This window comes from Asparagus officinalis, chromosome 7 (assembly GCF_001876935.1).
Source record: "Asparagus officinalis chromosome 7, Aspof.V1, whole genome shotgun sequence".
NCBI lineage: Eukaryota > Viridiplantae > Streptophyta > Magnoliopsida > Asparagales > Asparagaceae > Asparagus > Asparagus officinalis.
In genome coordinates, this window is record NC_033800.1 from 137613673 (window position 1) to 137637264 (window position 23592).

Genomic DNA, 23592 nt, shown 5'->3' on the forward strand with positions numbered 1-23592 from the left:
CTGGTTGATTAATATCTGTCCCGGCTATTTGGTTTTCCTGGTGAAGGATATATCCAGCATTGAACCCTATCTTCCTTGCAGGGTCGGTCATCGGTTTGGTTATGACCAACTGTACATTGGGAGCCCAAATAGGAGGTTGAAGGTCTGTGGTGGTTTAATTGATGGCGTCCGGGCGTGGTTCTGGAGTATAACAGGTTGTACGAATGACCGATTTAGCCTTCTTGTTGCAGACCCTCAGCTGCAAACAATATTTTTATATTGCAAATGGATCATAGCTGCTAATGCGCCCACCAAGAAGAAGAGAATTTCGGAGCTAGAGACGAAAAAGAAGAAAGCATCCAAATCCACCACCGAAGCATCTCTAGAAGCTGAATCTTCTGGAAAAGGAAAGAAGATTGCTGAGTCTGATGAAAGTGAAGAAGAGCTTCCTACAGACGAAGCTAAGACCTTTGAAGAAGATGGAGATGAAGGTACTGAAGCAATGAGTGATGAGGAGGAAGATATAGCAGGTCTCCCACCTACTTTTTTCTCAGGAGGAGGTGCTAGTTCGCCTATTGCTCATAGAACTCGTCGTTCCAACCAATCCAAATCCCCAGATGAAACACTGTCTCCTTCACGTTTCAAGAGAGAGGATGTTCCGAAGAAGCCCTTTCTTAAAGAGAAAGTTGTACTCATATATCCCCATCGAATGACTGTAGAGGTTCGTGAGGGAGATGAAGAAGAAGAAAAAGTACCCCTTGAAACTAGGCTCACTAGCAGTAAAAAATCCCAGACTTCAGCCCAAGCTCAAGCTCAAGCAGCAATTTCCACTGAGGCCGAGGTACGTAACAAGCTTCAACAAGAGAGTACTGCCACTTTTGAAGGACCTAGACCAATGAAAAGGGCAAAGAAGGTCGTGCATAGGCCACACATTACATTGCCTACATCTCAAGAAGTGCCAATCAGTGAGATCCCTTCTAGGGGAGGAGGTAATATTTTGCCATTATGTTGGTTTCAAAGCTCCATCTTCAAGTTTACTGATCATATCCTTCGTTCTTCGTTCTTCGTTCATAGGGGATCATGAAGAAGGTGAAATCCCACATGAACTCACATCTCTTGAGTTCGCTCCTCCTGAGGGACTAGACCTTACCAAGCAAATGCATGCCGCTATTAATGAAGAGCCCTTTGACACTGAGGTTGATGCGAATATCGGGGTTTAACCTGATAATGCGTCCCTAAAGCCTTTAGCCCAGGTATATCTAGTATAGATACTACCTTATTTGGGTGTCAATTCAGAGAATTGAGCGACTCGGAATTTGTACCTCCTCTAATTGTTTGTGCGCTTCGTCTTCTTTTAGAGAAGCTGAAGGAAGCGAGTACAAGCGCTGGCTTTGTTGAAACAGGTCAAGGTAAAGTTGACCTCCACTTGACGTAGATTCCTGCTTTTTCTTTTGTACTGAAAGTTTAGTCTTTTTTGCAGATGTTGCTATGGAGGAGTCGGCTGAAGAGGAGGCTACCCATGATGATATAGTTGGAGATTTTCCTGAGCACGAGTTCAGCCAGATGATTACTCTCTCCGAGTCTAACCATAACTTGATTTCTAGTTTGCTGTCAGAATTGGGTAATAGTCAAGCTACAGGACCAACCACGGAAGCTGGTTCATCTGTAGGTATGCATCTTATTCCAAAGTTACTTATATAGTTGTTAATTGTGAGTAACCATGTGGGAGTCTTAATTTTAGGACTAGCCACTAGTACTGATACAGCTATTACTTTCGAGGCTACTGAACAACTTAAAGATTCTGAGACCAAGTGTTTGGGGCAAGATATTGCTGAGGTCCAACCATCTACCTCCCAACCCGAAGCTGCTGTCCTTCAAACTCCATCCAAGGCTCCTTCTGAAAGCGAAGTCGTCAAGCCCTCAGACTCAATGGTTATAGAAACTTCAGCTAGAGCTGAGGCTAGCTCGGCTGCTCAAGTCATGAGACCAACTGATGAAGCTGGTACATCAATGACCATTGAATCTAAACAAACTCCAGCGACTCATGAGGCTGAGTTACCAGGGTCAGGACAAGAGCGCCAATCCGAGGGATCCTCTGCTGGAATCAGTATGTTCTCTCTCGTGATTACTTTAAGGTCCCAAATATCAGAACCGTCATTAATAATTTCTGAAGTGCTTACTTTCTCTTCCTTTCTTTCAACGCCTCCTTCATTGCTATATGATTCCATCAAAGCGCCGATGTCGGATGAAGATCCGGAGAAGTCCGTGATCTGCACGGAGATTTATAGCTTCGACTCTTTCTTGAATTTAATGATCGAGAAAGTCCTTCACAAGGAATTTCCCTTCAACACTTTCAGACGATTCCTTGATTGGCACATGACATATATCAGGGAAGAAGGATATGTAGATTTGGCTAACCCCATTGCAGCGGACTTGGCTCAGTTAGAGCAGGAACTTCAAGAACTGAAGGAACTCCAGATTGCTGGTGCTTCTTCATATATATCTGCTCATATTGAATCTGGCTTAAAGGCGTGGCGCGATACACGGGATTTTGCTGGACTTGAACTCCAAAAGCTACAGAGTCGTGTTGAACAGATGACAGTAAGTCTCCACAAGAAGAGAAAAACTAAGGCTGACTTGCTCCAATCTCTTGAGTTGAACTGAGCAGAGATAGCCCGCCTCGAGAAAGCCCTTGAAGACACCAAGAATGCTCGAGCTATCATGGAAGACGACTTGACGACGTGGAGAGTGCTTGTGCTAAGATGCTCGAGAAAATGAAACCTCGGGAAGAGAAGCTGACAGAGATGGAAAAGGAGGTCGCCAGGGCTTTGACTACCACCAAGGACTCTATAAAAGCCAATTTGAAGGTGGAGCTTGAACGAGCTTATGAAGAGAAGCTTTCTAAGATAGAAGAGCAGATCCGTCGTCGCAAGCTGACTATCGAGTGATAGCACCACCTTTGTATTTTATTTTTTTATTTTTTTAATGAAACCAGCTTTATGATTGTCAGACTCTCTTATGATTACTCATTTTGTTTTGGAATAAATAAGCATAATACTTATAGGATTTTTGGTAACCCTCAGCCATAAACGGATTTGATGAGCCTTTACCAACTATTGTTTGAGTTGGGCTAGCATGCAGATTGTCTAAATTCGTTCTGTGTGAGATGTTGTGCTAAAAGAGTAAACTCTCTTAGACTTGGTGCTACGATATTGAATACGTAGGCTTTGTCATTCTTACGGGAATTGACTACCCGACTACGTGTGTTAGACGTAGACTTATCTCTGATTAATGACAGAGATAAAATCCACTATGAATGATAGGCATAGACGTAAGTGTCATTAAATCAGTAACGACAACTGGCTACACGTGTAGACTTTTGGAATTTTGTGTCTTCTCTTGAGGCAAAGACAAACCCTGATATGTCTCCTCTTGGGGGCAGAGACGAACCCGATTTTGAAGGGAAAGAAGGTATTTTTTTATCTCTCTTCGAAAGGAACTCTTTATTCACGTGAACTTAGAGTTGAATGATTCTAGATGCAAGTGCATTAGAAAATCTGGACAGAAACTCAGAGTGGGATCTCCACTCTAAGAATCATATTTGAGTCGCGCCACGTGGCGTTGACTTTGAAAAGATCTTTTAACTCGTATGAGCAAAAAGGTAAAATTTAGATAACCCTAAATTGTCTGAATGTTTGATTATCCAATTTAGGTGGTCCTCCCTGTTTGGGGAGAAAGTTGGTGATTTCATTGCTGTGTTCATTGCAACTTCAAACGTTACAATGAAAATACAAAAATATAGTCTTTTTATAAGACTCTTACACAATGAAAATACAATTCTCGTCAAAACAAACGCAGAGATCATTTATCGGTCTTCTACTTGCGTGAGATCTTGGCCTGTGATGGGGACGTTGATATCCGTGGACCACCAAACGATCAGATCAGATCCGGAGCTTCGTTCATTAGCGAAGGAATTAAGAAACCGAAGCAATTATCTCGGCAATAGCGAAATAACCACTCTTCTCGAGATCACTGCAATGGGGAAATCTCAAGGAAAAGAACCGGGCTGCAGATCTATCGAACTCTCCTTCTTTATGCCAAAGAATTCGCTGAAGTCTCCTCCTCCTCTCTTAAATTCGTGGCTCTTCAGTCTCCAATTCAGCAGGGCTTCGCCAATGCTCGAGAATTCTAGATCTGAAAAAATAAAGGCCCTGGGGCTGTATTTATAGGCTTCGGGAGCCCTATTTTCAGACAAGAACGGCCGATTCCCTCTTATCCTCAGTTGTAACCACTTAATCACGTTCATAGATAATATTTTATCAGTTAGAGTAAATCCAGCCGATTAACGGTCGAAAAACCACCAAAAACAGCCAAATCTGATTTTCGGGTCTACAAACATCCGTGGGTGTCTCGGCGTGGCCGAGACACTTGTGAGTGTCTCGGCCAAGACCAAGGGGTGTCTCGGCGTGGCCGAGACACCAAGGGGTGTCTCGGCTAAGCCGAGACATCAAAGAGGTGTCTTGACTTTGGCTTAGGGCTCGGTCTGCGCGTTCCGTCCGTTTTTTCCGTATTTTCATCATCCGAACTTGGAATCGCGCGATCCAGAATGCGTCAGAAAGCTGACGAGGAGATCTACAAGCTCCCATGATTGAATCATATGTAGAGTAAATGGGACACATGGGGCGCTTCATCTTTCGTAAGCGACGTGTAGCTCCCGGCTCATTCGTGTTTCTGTTATTCTGAAATTCTGTTGCTTCGCATGGTCCGTCGACTCACTTCATGCGTTTATCGTCGTCAAATGAGCTTCTGTGACTTGAATAGTGATATTCATCATCTTCTCTCTATCTCGAGTCGCGTGCGGGGTCCTATAGGCAATTTTTAACGCCTACAGATACACCCTCCAAAGTGTTTTAGTCTTGTTTCTTTTATAGATGAGCCTGGAATACTTTGGATATGATTGATCCAACCTTCAGTCGGTGTAAAAGGACCTGTAGTTAGCTTTGATTCTTGACTCCTTCGATTTTCAATCTATTTGATATTTTGACGAATAGCTAAAGTTCTCCCGGCGCTGCGTTTATCGTTTGGCCGTCGTCGAAGTCTTGAATCAAAACTGGTGAGTTGATTTTGACTCGTGTTGTCAAGTAGACTTTGAACTGACTACCTCCGCCACAATATATTGGCTTAGGACTACGCGTTGAACGATATTGTTTCAGATCACCCGGCGTTGACTTTTCATCACAACGCGTTGACCTGCGTTGACATAGGGTTACGCGTTGACCGACGTTGACCTAGGGTTTCGGATCGCCCGACGTTGACCTTTTATTGCAACGCGTTTACTGGTGTTGACCTAGGGTTACGCATTGACCGACGTTGACCTAGGGTTTCGGATCGCCCGATGTTGACTTTTCATTGTAACACGTTGACTGGTGTTGACCTAGGGTTACGCGTTGACCGGCGTTAACCTAGGATTTTAGATCGCCCGACGTTGACTTTTCATTACAACGCGTTGACTGGCGTTGACCTAGGGTTACACGTTGATCGGTGTTAACCTAGAGTTTCGAATTGCCCGGCGTTGACTTTTCATCACAACGCGTTGACTGGTGTTGACATAGGTTAAACGTTGACCGACATTGATCTAGGGTTTCGGATCGCTCATCGTTAACACAGTTTACACTCGTACGTTTACTGGAGTATACACAGTTTAAGCTCTTAAGGTATTGGAGCATGGCGGTCCTAAATTTCAGGCTGCATGACCAACTGTTAAAGTTGTTTCGTCTGCAGATATGGATCTTATCCCGAAGTTGTTGGATGCTCAAGTCATGAGACCAACTAATAAAGCTGGTGCGTCAATGACTCTCATATGTATAGTATTTTTGGCAAACCCTCAGCCCTCAACGGGTTTGATGAGCTTTTACTGACTACCGTTTGAGTCGGGCTAGCGTGTGAATTGTTTAAGTCTGTTCTGCACGTAACGTTGTGCTAAGAGAGTTAACTCTCTTAGTGCTATGATATTGAATACGTAGACTTCTAACGTTGTGCTAAGAGAGTTAACTCTCTTAGTGCTATGATATTGAATACGTAGACTTCGTCTTTCTCACGTGAAAAGACTAAACGGCGACGCGTGTTATTGAATACGTAGACTTCGTCTTTCTCACGTGAAAAGACTAAACGGCGACGCGTGTTAGGCGTAGACTCTAGGATTTTTGGCAAACCCTCAGCCTTCAACGGGTTTGATGTGCTTTTACCGATTACCGTTTGAATCGGGCTAGCATGTGAATTGTTTAAACCCGTTTTCACATGTAACGTTATGCTAAGAGAGTTAACTCTCTTAGTGCTATGATATTGAATACGTAGACTTCGTCTTTTTTAGGGAATAGACTACCCGACAACGCGTGTTAGGCGTTGACTTATCCCTTCTTAGGATTCGGGATAAAAGTCCCCAGACTTAGATTCTGGTGTGTTCTTCAATCGGTGAAAGACTAAACCGGCAACTCGTGTTAGGCGTTTTATCCTTACTTAGGATTCGGGATAAAATTCCTCGTACGTGTGGGGCACGGATTATGGTGTTATGAATAACAACCTGCCATAATATTGAATTTGTGAGTTTTTATTCTTTTTACGGTCAAGAACTAACCGGCAACGCGTGTTAGGCGCTGACTTATCCCTACTTAGGCTTCGGGATAAAGGTCCCCAGACTTGTATTCTTGTGTCTTTTTCATTTGGTAAAAGACTAAACCGGCAACGCGTGTTAGGCGCTGACTTATCCCTACTTAGGATTCGGGATAAAATTCTCCGTACGTGTGAGGTACGGATTATGGTGTTATGAATAACAACCTATCACAATGTTGAATATGTGGGCTTTTGTTCTTTTTACGGTCAAGAACTAACCGGTAACGCGTGTTAGGCGCTGACTTATCCCTACTTAGGCTTCGGGATAAAATTCCTCGTGCGTGTTAAGCACGGATTATGAGAGTTAAAAAGGTGGTGTCTTCTCTTGGGGCAAAGACAAACCCGATACTGGAAAGGAAGAATTTTATATTCTATTTCCAATTGCAAAGGAGACTCGAAGTGGGATTTCTACCTCGAGAATCTGAAGAGTGAAACTAAGAGTGAGATCTCCACTCCGAGAATCGAAAAGATTCGGATAATACTAACTGTCGGAAGGTTTGATTACCGAACTAAAGGTAAATTTCTCGTTTATTGAGAGTAAATTGTGATTATGGCCCTAACTGTAGAAAGGTTTGACCACGCGGGAGTTTGAGGTGACCCTAACTGTAGGAAGGTTTGATCACTTGATTTAAAAGTGGACCTCTTATTCATGGAAGGAATCGAGAGGGGATTTTAGTTTTGGCCCTAACTATAGGAAGGTTTGACCGAGTGGGAGGTTTAAGATGATCATAACTGTAGGAAGGTTTGATCGCTCGATTCGTGGACCTCTCGTTCATTGGAGGAATCGAGAGGGGATTTTGGTTGTGGCCCTAACTATAGGAAGGTTTGACCAAGTAAACAGTAAGAGTGGGAGTACAAATTACAGTAGGAGTGTTGATTCGTACAAATCACTCAAAGGGGGTTCCTGGTGTTAAGTGACAAATACATAACACGGAGGTGTTTGATAATCATCAATGACCAGGAGATTAAAATTTTGAATACTATGTCTGGACTCTAACAATGAGAATGTTGATGTAGGGTCTTGTTTTGCTTATGTATACCAAGTGTAGGATCGTGACCCTTAAGAATAGAGTGCGCTCTTATAAAAATCTGCGGAAGCTTGACACTTAAACACTAGAGGGTGAGTTTGCAAAGTAGATTATAAATTGCAAAGAAAGAATGGCAATCTCAGAAAATGAACATCACAAACACAAGCATGTATACTGGTTCCACCTCCCCGGTGTACATCCAGTCCCCAAGCAAATCCCGCTTGAGATTTCCACTATGATTTTGAAACCTTACAAAATCAAAAGCAAACCTGACCAATTTGCAAGACCATGCAAATTGCAACACCAATTGACAAGACCATGCCAATTGCCACCCAATCTCTAAACCAAGAGATCAACCCTCTCAAACCCGAGAGAAATCCTTTTTGAAGCAAGAACACAATTGATCCTATAAGCCTTGAATGTGTAGTGAAGTGCTGCAGTGGCTTAGGATTCTTTTAACTCTCTGAATATTGCCTATACAATCTCTGAGAATGATTGAAACCAAGGCAATATCAAAAACTCTCTTTTCTAAACACTTAGCATGAAAATTTGGAAAATTAGAGAGTGAATATGCACAAAATGTTTGATCTTACAAGTGCAAAACTTGGTGCTTATTTTCTGATGTTTAAACCTATTTATAGCCTCTGAAATGACATAATTTTAAACCCAATTAACGTCCACAAAACGGCTATAAACAGTCACTTATTCAAAACCTAAAATCTAGAAAAACTGCATCTGTAGTCGACTACAAGTCATAGTAGTCGACTACACTGAGTCTAAATAGACTCTATGAAGTCAGAAAATTGCTTAGTAGTCGACTACAAGGCATAGTAGTCGACTACACTGTAAACTCACAGATTCTGGAATTTTCTTTTCACTGCTTTGGCTATAACTTTCTCATAAGACATCGGAATGAGGTGATTTAAGATTTGTTGGAAAGCCGTTGAAGAGACCTACAACTTTGGTCTTTTGAGTTTTTCCAGATTCTAATTGTTAAGGGGTGTAAATGAAATTTTTTAAGACTCACTCAATATCTATAAACTCTAATGGCTAACATAGGAGATTTCTATTGTTAACCAACACACTAAGCATGTGTTAGTGTGTTCTAACACTATGTGTGTACATGTGTGTGAGTGATCAAGGCTTGTACAAATTTCTAAGTAAAGAAAATATAAAATTATATTTTGACAATAAAGTATATCTTCTTCTTTGCTTCATTTTGCCTTGAACTCATCTATGTCTTGAGTATCTCTTTGAATATAATTATTGATATAGCTCTGATACTGCAAAACAAATGTTAGCACATAATACACACAACATATAATATTTGTTATCATCAAAACAAACTAATCTTGGGGTCAAGATTCCTAACAGTTGAGTGCACAGACGTAGCGGGAGTTTGTGTGGAAGTTTCTTATTCATCACCTTCTTGTAGTGACCGGGTTATCCCTAAAAAATACACTATGTAGAATTCTTTCGGGAACTTCCTGTTACATGAATTACCCACCCCCAGCTTTTTTGCAAAACTGGGTCTAATATTAAACTCAGTTGGATGACCGTGTTATCCTTAAGAATATTATGTATAAAATTCTTCAGGAACTTCCCGTCGAATGTAGGAAATAGTTTAGACTCATATACCTATTGGAGTATCGGGGAGCAGTTTAACCTCATATACCGGTTAGAGGATTAAGAAGCAGTTTATACTCGTATACTCTTCGGAGTGTCGGAAGGAGCAATTTATACTCTTATACTTGTCGGAGTGTCGGAAGGAGCAGTTTATACTCTTATACCTGTCGGAGTGTTCATTCGACTTAGTTGAGCGTTATGACGCCGGCTCCAACCAAGGTTTGGATGCTATTCTTGAGAGCGAAGAAAGCCTTGGTGGGATGAATGATCCTCCTGTGGTACGCACAATACTTTGGATCCACAGTATTGTCATCTTCCTCCTGATTTATGATAGGTGGTAGCTTGATCTTGTTATTTTCTATGAGATATTCGAAAATGGCTGGAACATCTTCGTCCTTGAAGGAGTACTCTTTTTGGAGTCTCGGACTCGAAGTCTTCTGCTGTCTTCGGGATTGCTATTGCAACGTCTGATTAACGTCAACGACTACTGCAGGTGTCTTCCCTTTACCACGGGAGACGAAGCTTGAGCTCGGAGAGTTAGCCGTTGGTTGGCTTCTCTCGGCTTTCTTCCTTCTGAGGAAGCGTTCTGCCTTCTCTACGCGTGTCTTCAACTCTTTCCATGTGTTGGACGGTGCGACTCCCATAACTTCTAATATCTCAATAGATAGGTTGTTATGACATGTTTGGAGGATGAAGTCCTCCGTGATCGGATCTCGACAGTTCATCACCTTATTCCGGAAACGTTTGATGAAGTCGTCGACCGTCTCTTCGTCTTCCTGTTTCTCCTCAATAAGTGTCCTGATGGATATCTCGGCATCGTCGTCAAAGAAATAGCCGAGGAATGAGCTCTCCATATCGTCCCAGCTGTTGATACTTCCAGTCTTGAGATGGCGGTACCAATCGAAGGTAGGCCCACGAAGGGTACCGACGAATGACCGAACCATCAAGGCTTCATTACCGGAGATCATGCCCAAGTGGGACTTAAAGTAGATCAGATGTTGAGTAGGAGAGACCTTCCCATGAAACGGCGTGAAGTTGATCAAGTTAAACTTGGTCGGATACAGGATCGACTCCCACTCTCTCGGGTAAGGACACTGAATGTCGGTCCTTTTCACCTCTCGAGCAGACATTAGAGCGCTAATTTTGCTCTCAAGGTCTTTCATCTTTTCGTCCTCGTTTGTATCATGCTTTGGACGATTTATGAGAGGAACAATGCGGCCACCCCCGACATTATCATCTTCGGTGGGACCACCCCTAGTGTTATTGTCTTCAGTGGGGCCACCCCCAGCGTTCTGGTCAATGGGAGAGTTATCAGCATTGATATGTTCATCCGCATCCGAATCGCTACCTGCTCGATTAACATCATTGCGACGACTGGATTCACCGAATTGATTGGACAGAGCCCGAATTTGTTGGTCATGCTCTTCCATCATCCGTATCATGGTCATTTCCAATTCGAACTTAAAGTTCTCTTTTTGCTTAGCCAAAGCGTCCTCGATGATTTTGGTCATTTGCTCGGTATTAACCATAAACTCCTCGCAGGATTGTCCTATGCTGGACACCGTATTGTCAGAAGCGATGGCAGAGTTCGCATCTGATGCTTCATCATCCGAGGATAATCTGCTATTCATCCTCTGATAGTCCCTACGCCTAATAGTTCCCACGCGTAGCCGAGTTATACGTTGGGATATGTCCGAAGAATGTCGGGGATTGAAACTTCGTGTTGACTTCTCCTTATCGACCATATTGATGGTGACCTTTGGGAGTTCGTCATCTTGCGTAACTGATCTTTTTCTATAGAAACGCCTTAGTTATGACTTGGACGTTCTGGTGGAGATCATTTCAAATACTGAGACCCTCTGTGGAGCGGTCTCGGGGTAGCTACACGCTGATAATACTACCCTGATAAGTTCAGTACACGGACAATGAAAGTCCGCTTCCCGGGTACTTCTCTTTCGAGATTTATTCGTACCCCCAGCCCGATAGTACAACTCATCGACGTTACGATCAGAGCAACCTATCGGCTGTTGGTTTGATTTGTCAGGTGTACCGCTGTTGTTTGTTCGGCGCGTCTTCTTCTGAATAGGTAGTGCTTTATTGGCTTTAGCAGGAGTCACATGTTTGGAATCATACCCGATCGTGAGGGTAAAATTTTAACGGGCTCCTGGTTTTGTGCAGGCACCCCCACGCGGGTAGTTATGAGAATTAACTTGTTAGGAGGTCGTGTACGACCCCCAATCTGGATGGTTGCTCGGGGTTCCTTCAACGGTCCCAAGCGTTTCTTAACAGGCGCTTTGCCTTGATCTTCGTGTAAAGGACCCAGGCGATCCTTCAACGAAATTCTAAATTTGGAGAGGTCCATGTCGCCGTAGGGTTTCACCGAAGGTGTGGTAACAGAAGGGGCGGGATCCAAAGTTGACGAAGGCTGGGGAGCAACGTCGCTTGCTTTTGCCTTAGGCGTTGATTTGGCCTTTGGCATCCAAATTTATTTGGATCTCGACGATCTCTTAACCGTCTTTTCCTTTTGCATTTCTTGTGCTTTTCGTATAAGGATCTGGGCATGCGCAAGAAGTGCGCGACGCTTCTGAATGCGCTCCTCAAGAGTGGAACGGTTCCATTTGACACGAACTCATTTGTTAGTAGGTGGTTGGGAGGAGGTTCCCGAAGCTTGCTGTGGAGATGGCTTAGCCACTTGGCGCTTTCTGAACTCCAAATCTGCTTGGTAACGGAGTCCGTCCACCTGATCCAAAGCCTTGGCGATTTGGCGCACGAGGCGTTAGCGTTGCTTTTGACGTGCTCTCCTTGATAGAGTTGACGCGCTTTCAGTAGTTAACTTCTTGATCGCGAAGGAGTTCAGATCTGCAGATCTGGTCTCATTGGACGCCGACGGATCGTTATGAGGTGCATCTGTAGCAGCGGTAGTAGGAAGATCACCTTCTTGAGTCCTCAGATCTGAAGACCAACGGATCTTCCGGGAGGAGGAGACCTTCCTGCGCTTGCAAGAAGAGGCGGACCTGGAGGGGGAGGAGGAGGAGACGTACTCCTCGAACTTCTGTTGGTCGAACTCGTATTCGACCTCTTCAGTCACGAGGATCTTGATCATCGGCTGCGGCACGATAGCCTCGTTGAAGAGACTGTTGGCTCCTACTGTGGTCGCCAGCTTGTTTGGGGAGAAAGTTAATGATTTTATTGCTGTGTTCATTACAACTTCAAACGTTACAATGAAAATACAAAAAGATAGTCTTTTTATAAGACTCTTACACAATGAAAATACAATTCTCGTCAAAATAAACGCAGAGATCGTTTTATCGGTCTTCTGCTTGCGTGAGATCTTGACATGTGACGGGGACGTTGATATCCGTGGACCACCAAACGATCAGATTAGATCCGGAGCTTCGTTGATTCGCGAAGGAATCAAGAAACCGAAGCAATTATCTTGGCAACAGCGAGATAACCACTCTTCTCGAGATCACCGCAACGGGGCAATCTCAAGGAAAAGAACCGGGTTGCAGATCTATCGAACTCTCATTCTTTATGCCCAAGAATTCACTGAAGTCTCCTCCTCCTCTTTGAAATTCGTGGATCTTCAGTCTCCAATTTAGCAGGGCTTCGCCAACGCTCGAGAATTCCAGATCTGAAAAAATAAAGGCCCTGGGGCTGTATTTATAGGCTTCGGGAGCCCTGTTTTCGGATAAGAACGGCCAATTCCCTCTTATCCTCAGTTGTAACCACTTAATCATGTTCATAGATGATATTTTATCAGTTAGAGCAAATCCAGGAGGTTAACGGTCGAAAAACCGCCAAAAACAGCCAAATCTGATTTTCGGGTCTGTAGACACCCGTGGGTGTCTCGGCCAAGATAAGACACCTTAGGGTGTCTCAGGTTGGTCGAGACACCTTGGAGTGTCTCGGCCAAGCCGAGACACCTTTGGGTGTCTCGGGTTGGCCGAGACATCAAAGATGTGTCTTGACTTTGGCTTAGGACTCGGTCTGCGCGTTCCGTCCGTTTTTATCGTATTTTCATCATCCGAAGTCAGAATCGCGCGATATAGAATGCGTCAGAAAGCCGACGAGGATATCTACAAGCTCCCATGATTGAATCATATGTGGAGTAAATGGGACACGGGGGGCGCTTCGTCTTTCGTAAGCGACGTGCAGCTCTCGGTTCATTCGTGTTTCCGTTATTCCGAAATTTCGTTGCTTCGCATGGTCCGTCGACTCACTTCATACATTTGTCATCGTCAAATGAGCTTCTGTGACTCGAATAACGATGTTCATCGTCTTCTCTCTATCTCGAGTCGCGTACGGGGGACTATAGACAATTTTTGACGCCTACACTCTCGTTCCTGGGAAGAATTGAGAAAGGATTTTAGTATTGGCCCTGACTGTCTGAAGGTTTGACCGAGTGGGAGTTTGAAACGACCCTAACTTTATGATGGTTTGATCGTTCAAGTTTGAAGGTAGTAGAAACAATAAGAATGGTTCTGATCGCCAATGTTTCCTTAATAAGGACAATGTGGGAAGATGTATGGGTTTAACCAAGAAAGAAGGAAAGAATATATTTTATTATCTTTTACTTTTTTGATAACTAATGAATTTGATTTGATGGTCCCACTATCAATTGATTGATCAGTGAGGGATTTTGTAATGGAAGACTATAAATTGTCGAACGCTCAACAATTTTACAGTAAGAGTTTTATTGGGGAAATCCAATTAGATGGAATCATCAAATTTCAGTCCTAATGAAGGAGTTATCAGAGAACCAAAGTGGGAATGTTGATAAAGTAATCCTAGCCATTGGAAATAACCAAGGACAGTGGATGAAGAAAGGTAGGTATTTTCTAATCTTTCGCTTCACGAGGGGATTCTAGTTATCATCTCAATAATGATTAAGAAAAACTATTTAGATGGTTGGATTCTATTTTAAATAGTTAATTGATGCCTGGTTACCCTTAAGAATACTATGTATAGTATTCTCCAGGAACTTCCCTGTAGGCTGTCAAAAAATCACAATAGATAGCTGATCCCCATCAAAACACCGATGATGGAAGTTACACACTGACGACTTCCAGAAGGTTATAATTTGAAGACTTTTACATAGACTGATGAATGTTATAATCTGACGACCTTTGCAACAACTGATAAAAGCTCTAATCAACAGCCTCCACAATCAACATCGGGAGTTACAATCTGACGACTCTCACATATCAAAGAGCTAAAGCAAAGATTACAAAACGACGATCTTTATAATATTTTGACAGAAAGAGACTACAAATCGACGGTCTCTTCAAACCAAGACGTGGAAGTCCTCCCCGCGTACCAGCATCAAGACGCACCGCATTCATAGCCACGAACGCAGCTCAGACGCAGCTTCTAATGCTTCCAACGCAGCTTCCAAATCGCTGCAAACACAGCTCAGACGCAGCTTCCAACGCTGCCAACGCAGCTTCCATATCGCTGCAAACGCAGCTCAGACGCAGCTTCCAACGCTGCCAACGCAGCTTCCAAATCGCTGCCAACCCAGCTCATGTTCGGCCGCAAACGCAGCTCATGTTCGGCCGCAAACGCAGCATCTAACTGCTGCCAACGCAGCTTTTAACAGCTACCAACGCAGGTTCCATCTGCTGCCCAACGCAGCTCGCAAACACTACGTTCAAACGCAGATTTCATTCCAGAATGCAGGATTTGCGTTTGACTCGTTCAAACATCAGCTGAACGGTTTCAAAACCGTTTCCCATGATCTGAGGGGATCACAACTCCACTCAGGAGTGATTTAAGGGGCGGTTACATCCCATTAGCCCCACTTAGGAGCAAATTAAGGAGGTGGTTACACCCCTTAATCCCCTATAAATAACTAAAAATCAATTCAGTTCAGGGGTTCGGTCAGTTGGAACTTCTTGGCAGCAACAGAAGAGATCCTTGGGCTGGCTTTTGGATCCTTCTCCTTGGCAGCAAAGAAGAGATCTTCGGCTTGTCTAACCAATTACAGTTAATATCAATCAACTCATCAAGAGTTTTAAAACTTGCCACGCAAGTTCTCCATAACGTCAAATCGTGAGGAGAAGATCATGTTCCAGTGAAACAAGACGTCGGATCGTCAACGAGAAGCAAACTCGACGCGAGCATTCGAGGGAGGCATCTCATCGCCCCCGTGAAGAACCCAGAATTAAACAAAGGGGAGAATCCAGATCATTCTCTTCTCTTTTGTAATCAGGAAATCCAATTGTAATTGAGATTAAAGGAATACAAATCAATTTTCCTTCATTTCTTTTTACTGTAAATTTTCCACAAACATTCCCGTCGGTGGGTATTGCTGCTATCATTAATACAGAATTATATATACAATATGTACAATAATTCAAGTTGTATGCATCAAATTTATTTTTAATTGGTTATCTTGAATGTACTAAGGGTAATACTTTTTCAGGAACTTCCTATTAATTGGCATCATTATCTTGTCACCGTCTTGGGTGATCAAGTAATATGTTCCGTTCGAGTAGACTGTATCTACTACAAACGGTCCTTCCCATTTGGGTTAGAACTTGCCTTTCTTTTTTGAGTTGAGAATCATTAGTCAACAAACGGTAAGTACCAAGTCTCCCTCTTTAAAGACCATTTGTCGGACCTTTTTGTCAAAGGCTTTGGAGATTCTAGCTTGGTATAACTCAATTTGTTGTTGAGCTTCCAAGATTTTCTCATCTAACATCTCGATTTCTTCGAGACGTTTTTGATGTTGCTCTTCCTTCGTCATCCCTGTTGCAAGAGCGATGCGAAGGGATGAAATTTGAATCTCCAATAAAAGGACAGCCTTGCACTCATACACTAAAGAATATGAAGTTGTTCCGGTAGATGTGCGGACTGTGGTACGATAGCCCAAAGAGCCTTACCAAGTTTGTTATCCCAATCTCGCTTATTGGTTTTTATTAGCTTCGTCAAGATCTTGATGATGGTCTTGTTGAAGGCTTCAGCTAAACCATTTATAGTGGGATTGTAATATGTTGAGACGTCTTGAATTCTGAACTTTCCACAGAATTTGATGAATGCGTTACTGACAAACTAAGAGCCGTTGTCATGCACGATTTGTATTGGAACACCGTATCGGTAGATGATATGGTGTTTAATGAACTTAATGACGTCACTTGTCTTTACTTCTCTGAGTGGAATTGCTTCAGCCTACTTAGAAAATTAGTCAGTGATAACCAAAATAAAACAGTCGCCTTTGATGGAGGAAAAATATGACCAACAACGTCCATTCCCCAGGTCTCAAATGACCAGTATGTCGTTGAAGGGTGCAGGTGCTCCGATGGTTGATGCATGTAGTTTGCATGTATCTAGCATGCGTGGCATCGTCGTGCATAAGCGATTGCGTCCTTGACCATAGTTGGCCAATAATAACCCAGTCTTCTGAGGTGATCACATAGTTTGGGACTCGGTTGGTGTACATCACAAGTTCCGTCATGCGCTTTCTTGAGGGTTTCTTCTGCCTCATTGGTTAAAAGACATCAGAGCAACAAACCATCATATGTATGATGATAGAACGTTTGAGTTGATGTATTGTAATAAAATATTGATGCTCTTCGTCGGATTGAGTCTCTTTCTTTTATGTCTTTCGTCAAAATGCCGTGTAAGTCATAATCGATAATAGGGAAATGCCCGTCTCGAGGTCTAGTTTGATTCTAGTTGTGTGCACCTCCTTGATGTCTAGGGCACAGTCTGGTATGAAAAGCTAATGAGTTCTCACAGTAACCAGTTGTTCTGTCTCAGGAGACTGTGCTAAAGAGACTATCAATGCCGCAGTGCATCTGTGTAAGTATCCTGGAGGCGCGGGATGTACTCGATGAAGAAGTCCTCAAATGATTTCGCCATTTCAATAACCGCTTTATGGTATGAGATCAAGTTTTGATTCCTGACTTCGTATTCATCCCGAACTTGGTTGATTATTAGCTGGGAATCACCAAAGGCTTCAAGGTACTCCACCTCTAGCTTTTTGGCGAAACTGAGTCCAATGAGAAGCACATTATATTCAGCCACGTTGTTGGAGCATGGTCCGATCAGTGAATAGGCTCGAGGTATCACATGTTTCTCTGTGGAAACTAGGACAGCTCCGACGCCTGAAGAAATCTTTGAACGTTCAGGAGTGCTTGCCATATGAGCAGCTCGGGAGGCACCGTCAAAATACAACTATCATACCTGCTGATGAGAGGTAGTATTGACTTCGTGGGTTTCATCCGGCAAATCTTCATATAGTTCACCTTTATCTTTCCTAGGGTAAACCACTAAAAGATTACAAATTGCCTACCCTTTGACCGACTTCTGTTGTTTAAAGTGATTATCGTACTGTGATAGAAGCAAAGTCTATCTTGCTAACCGTCAAATCATAGAAGCCGATTGTTGACGTTGGAAATAACGTAAATTTTCTGTCCAACCAAATAGTGTTGTATTTTTTAAATTGTAAACACCATAGCTAGGCACTCCTTCTAAATCATTGGATATTGAGATTCAGCACCTAACAATGTTCTGCTCAAATAATAAATTTCATGCTCGTAACCGTTGTCATCGTCTTGTGCTAGTAGAGCACTCAACGAGTGGTTCATCACCTTGACATAAATTAGGAACGGTTTCCCTGACTTCGGTGCGTCGAGGACAAGAGTATTTGATAGGTATGCCTTAATGTCTTCAAATGCTTTCTGACAAGCATCGTCCCAAACAAATGACACACCTTTCTTTGTGAGCTTGGAGAATAATTGACATTTTCCTGTAAGGTTCGTAATGAATCGGCGAATATACGCTTGTCGTCCTTGTAACCCTCTGAGTTCCTTAAGAGTTCTCGGAGGCTGCAATTCATGGATCGCTTTCACTTTATTAGGATCAATGTGGATACCTTTTGTTGTGACGACGAACCCGATGAATTTGCCACTGGACATTTCCAGGAAAGACTTGGTACGATTCATCTTCAATTGGTGACTTCACATGAGATCAAACATTGTCCTCAAATCTTTAATGTGGTCATTTTTGTTGTGGTTTTTAACGACCAAATCATCAACATAGCATTCGACGGTTTTCTGAAGATGTCCTTGAAAAATCTTTGTCATGGCTCGTTGATATGTAGCACCCGCATTCTTTAAACCAAAGGGCATAACTGTGTAGCAGAAGATACCAAGCGGTGTTCTGAATGAGGTGTGTTTTTCATCATCTGGATACATTTTAATTTGATTGTACCCCAAGAATCCATCAATGAATGACATTCTCTCAAACCCACATGTGTTGTCTCTGACGAAGTCTGTGATGGGAAGAGGAAAGTCATATTTCGAGCAGGCGGTATTCAAATCTCTGAAATCAATGCACATTCTGATTTTTCCTATTCTTTTTAAGAACCAAAACAATATTTGCCACCTAATCCGGATGTTGCTCTTCTTTAAGGAAGCCTGAGTCAATCAATTTTTTAACCTCAGCTTCAATCGACTCCATGATTTACGAATGAAACCGTCTTTGTTGTTGCTTAACAGGTTTGACATCTGGCTTAATGTTGAGTCAATGCATAGCCATATTTAGATCGAGTCATGGCATGTCCTCATAATTCCATGCAAAGACATCGATATATTCTCTAATGAGGGTAATCAATTCCTCTTTTTCTTATGGTGGAAGACTATCGCTGATGAATATGGGTTTCGGATTTGCTTCGTCGCCCATATTTATTTGAGCCACCTTATCCTCAATAGGATGTTCCCTTTGCTCGAATCTATTACCATACTGGATGTTTAAGTGATTGATCTAAGGATATTCCCAGACTGGTAACTGATCATCTTCCTCAGCTTTTGTAGGATCAACAATGACCATAATATCAGCATTTACATGAAGCTAAGAAATTGCAGAAGGAAGAGGTGACCCAAAAACCACCAAAACTACGCAAAGTATGGAGGGCAAAGGTAAAAATAGCGTCCGAAATTTTTGAAAAACGCGAACTACCAGCTGTTGGCTCGGCCAAAACTGAGCCACCAAATGCTAGCTTAGCAAAGGCCGAGCCACCAAATGCTGGCCGCGCTAAGTCCGAGCCACCAAAGCTCGCCTTGCACCTGGTTCACCTCCCGCGCCTATTTTTGAGTTTCCGACAGCCCCTGTTCCTGTCTCGATCATAGATCATCTCGGTCCTTTGCACGAGATTCGAGGCAAACCCTCGGTTAAATAGCGTTTAGGTCCGATGAATTAACCCCGAGTGATTCGTCAGACTGGGGGTTGTACGCATCCTCCCAACAAGTCAAGGACCTCTCATGTTGAGAAAGTACATATAACCACTCGCCTCGGATTGCGAGTTGAAGTCCAAAAGCCCGTTGAGGCCTCGCGCTCACGAAGGCGTGGCTCAAAACGAGTGACTCTTGAGAACTCCAACGATGCGTTATATCCCCAAAGAGAAGCGTGTTCGTCAGAAGATGATGACGTTAGACCTGGGAAATCATGCCAGCACATGATAGGTTGCTCCGGTAATCATGCCGATGAGTTGTACTATCGGGCTGGGGGTACGAACGAATCTCAAAAGAGAAGTACCGGGGAAATGGATTCTCACTATCCGTGTACCAAGCTTATTAGGACAGTATTATTAGAGTGTAGCTGTAAAATCCCGTAAATTTGAATATTTTATGATAAATAATAATAAATATGTTATATAGTGAAAAATAACATATTTTGATGTTTGAGTATGATAAGAATTGATTTGAGATCAATAAATATGTTATATAGTGAAAAATAACATATTTTGATGTTTGAGTATGATAAGAATTGATTTGAGATCAATTCAATGTATATTTGTGAAAATATGAGTGCAAATGCACAAAACATGCACAAAGGATAAAAGAGTGAAAATCTGGGAATAATGACCAGGTATGAGTTTCACCAGGTATGAGTTTCACCAGGTATGAGTTTCTATGTTTTGTATACTGATTCAGTCAGAATCTGGAAAAGTATAAAAGATCAAAGTTGTAGATCTCTTCAACATATTTCTAACAAATCTTAGATCACCTCATTCCGAGATCGAATGAGAAAGTTACAGCCAAAATACTGAAGGTTATTTTCCTAGTCAGACTAGGTTTCCTCGTTCGGGTCAAACAGGTTTGTTTCGGATTTGCCTCTATAAATACCTATGTTTTTCATAAAAATTCCTTTCTTTTATCATATATATGAACTCTAGCAGCCACCCTTTCCCCTCAAAAACCCTAGATCTTTTTCTTATGAGTTTGGAGAGCTTTGTGAAGCAAAACACCGACACGAGGGCGAGATCATCGACGTGTGGTGAGGGTGAACGAGTTGTTTATGCTCCGGGATTGCTTGCTTTTTTTCAGAGGCTTGCACATGATATTAAGGCAAAATCACTTACATCCAAACACAAAAAATAGGGATTGCTCCCCCTATCAAAATACCTTAAGGAATATATGCAATGGTGACCAAGACAAATATATGTGAGCAAGCATGAATAAAAAATATGCTAAACACCATTCACATACAAAAATACAATGAGGACACATAATGATATGTCATTATAAAATAGTGTCTCAAGGCATAAACATAAAAACCATATATGAATAGATTTATGAAAACAAAGAATGAAAAACATAAGAATCACGAAAAAAGTTTTCAAATGAAAACAAATCAAACAAATGAATTCATAAATCAAATGAAATTAATATCAATTTTTGTCATATTCAACAAAAGAACAAGAGAGGTAACAATATCTAACTCTTGAGCTAGTTCCAGCCCATATAAAGACTTTTAGTACCCGGTAAACACTATTTGGGAAATAAACTCCCAATAAATCGTGAGTTGCTCAAATACAAACCTCTCACCAAAATCAAAGTCAATAAAATGAAAACAAAAGAATTGACTTAAGAAAAACATGTTTTATTTTTCAAAAAATTTAAAGCATATTTTTCAAAACCAAGAAAAGGAAAAAGAAAAACACTAAAATTCTTAGTTTAAAAATTAAATTTGTTTTGATACCCAAGTATTCTTGGTACCAAAGGATTTAGGGACATGACCCCTATTATGAAAGCTTAATGCCCTAAGGTAATGATCCCTTTTGGGCGCATTTGGTGCACGGGTCCGGTCATAATAATATTTTTAGATACTAATAGGTTTCTTATTAGTGCTCTATAAAATATCAGTGAACTTGTAACCGATATTTGTTAGCGCAACCTTCCTTCCATGGATTTGGATCTTGTAACCGATGTGATTCATGATCCTTAGGTGAGAAAAGAATCTAATCTCATAGTTAATTATTGGATCCTCTTTGACTTCACCTAGATTAGGGTTTGTACTTTTTGAAAAACTGATTTTTTTTTTCCAAAATTCCCATGTTTCACAATCCACGTTTCAGATGAAAATCTTCCCATGAAAAACTGTACATAATGGAAAACTTCCCACGTTTTCAGATTAATCCAATAAGCCAAACACTAAAAATTATTTGTTTAGTACTAAATGAACTATCGAATCGAACTTATTCGAATATCTGTAAGAATAATAACCGAACTGCTTATTAATTATTCGGTTCACTTCCACCACTATACTTCATATCTAAAGCACAATACTTTATTTTGGTAGCATCTTCAATATTTACAGAAAACCTTTTAGAAACCGTGCTTTGCACGGGTCCAGATACTTAGTTGTGGAAATAAGAAAATATTTGAGATCATGGATAAATTATTGTAGGGTTGAGGGCCTTGAGGCCCAACCAGCCCGTCCCCAGAAGCCCAAAAGGCAAGGAGATATTTTGAATTTTGAATACCCGTTGAGCGGGATGCGAATTTGCGCGGAAAAAAGCCGTTCTATGGGGGGTGGCAGTTTGCCAAAAAAAGAAAGAACACGCGTTTGGAGACAGCTGGCAAAAAAACTATATAATTATCCATAAACGGAAAGCAAACGGTCAAATGTACTACCGAAATATGCTCCTTCCTCCTACTCTACACCATAAAAACTCCTTCCTTCCTCCAAGCCTTCCTCTATCCGATCTATCTTTTCCGCTGAGTAGATGGAGGATAGGAGAAGAGATCGATCTCAGGGGGTGCTCGCGCATCAAAAGGTGATGTTTTTACAGGATTGCATCCCAATTAGATATAGATACAATTAGATACAGATAAATAGCGAAGCAGATATAAAGTTAATGCATTTAACTTCTAAAACACTTTCATTGTCGCTATCTTTAGCCAAACTTCATATTTTAACAACAGCTCGTTACTAAAATAATCTGAAATGTCACTGCATTTTCGCCCTTTGCCTACATTTCAACCTTTTCTTTTCACTGAAAGCACATCATTGCTTAAGAAATATTCACAGATTGATCTGGAAAGGGGTGGATTCTCTATAACATACAACAATAAGAATAAAAGAAAAATTTGAGCAGTATGATATAACGTGCGTGTATTTAATAGTATGAAAAAAACTTGAAAGTTTACCTTCAAGCTTACTTGCACTTGTCAAACTCCTCTAAAGATGAGTGTTCTGCTGTTCATCCTAGCATGATTCTTGTCCATTCGATCCATACTAACAATTTTCTTTTCACTACAAGGTGATCGGTCACTCAATTGAAGTTAGGAAAGTCTGGAGTTTGAAACAAAGGATTTGGTGATGAACCTCCACCTTGTTGCCCCGAAGTATGAAGATACTTACCAGGTACTGATGTCAAGTATTAGTTAAGTCATAATGTGAAAGCTAATTGAATGCATGTTATATGGATGCCGTAATTTAATGGGTATTTTTGATTTTTTATCTTGTTTATCTTTCTTGTCCGCTTCTCAAGATCTAATTAACATCGTGTGCTTCTTGTTTTGTAGCAGGGGACGACAGAAAAAACACTTCAATTTGTAGTTTATTTCCTCTCTCTCCATATTGATTTTGTTTTGAGCTATCTCCTACAGACCTCACTTCCCTTTACCTTACCTTTGCCCCTAAAAACTAGCAAATCACTTTAGATTTTCATCCTTTCCTTTACTTTACTTCCTCCTCTACCAAACCAAAGTGGTTTGCAGCTCAACTCTCGGTATATATAATATGAATGAAATGGGCTAAAATCCACTTAAGTGGACAATAGCTATCGTGCATTGAACTTTTTTTTTTATTCATTGATTTTGCGTTGAGTTTCATGCTAGTTTGTGATACACGCAAGTTACTTATATCTAGTATATCGTAGGTCATCCCTCTCATGTCTGTGTAACTATTAGTGCATACTGTATCATTAATGGTCTGTCTTTGACATCAATCTACTGCATCATTTTCAGTCTGTCTTTGACATCTTTCTCTTGTGTTG

General features: G+C 41.7%; 1 protein-coding gene and 1 long non-coding RNA gene across 2 annotated transcripts; one reads left to right on the top strand and one right to left on the bottom strand.

Moving 5' to 3' along the window:
• Nucleotides 17088-17450, bottom strand: LOC109847845 (uncharacterized protein Mb2253c-like). The gene has a single exon (XM_020417081.1). It carries the CDS (start codon nt 17448-17450, stop codon nt 17088-17090), a length of 363 nt encoding a protein of 120 aa, XP_020272670.1.
• Nucleotides 22231-23586, top strand: LOC109849713. Its single transcript, XR_002249214.1, has 3 exons — nt 22231-22368; nt 22855-22958; nt 23123-23586. It is a non-coding gene; the product is annotated as an uncharacterized LOC109849713 (long non-coding RNA).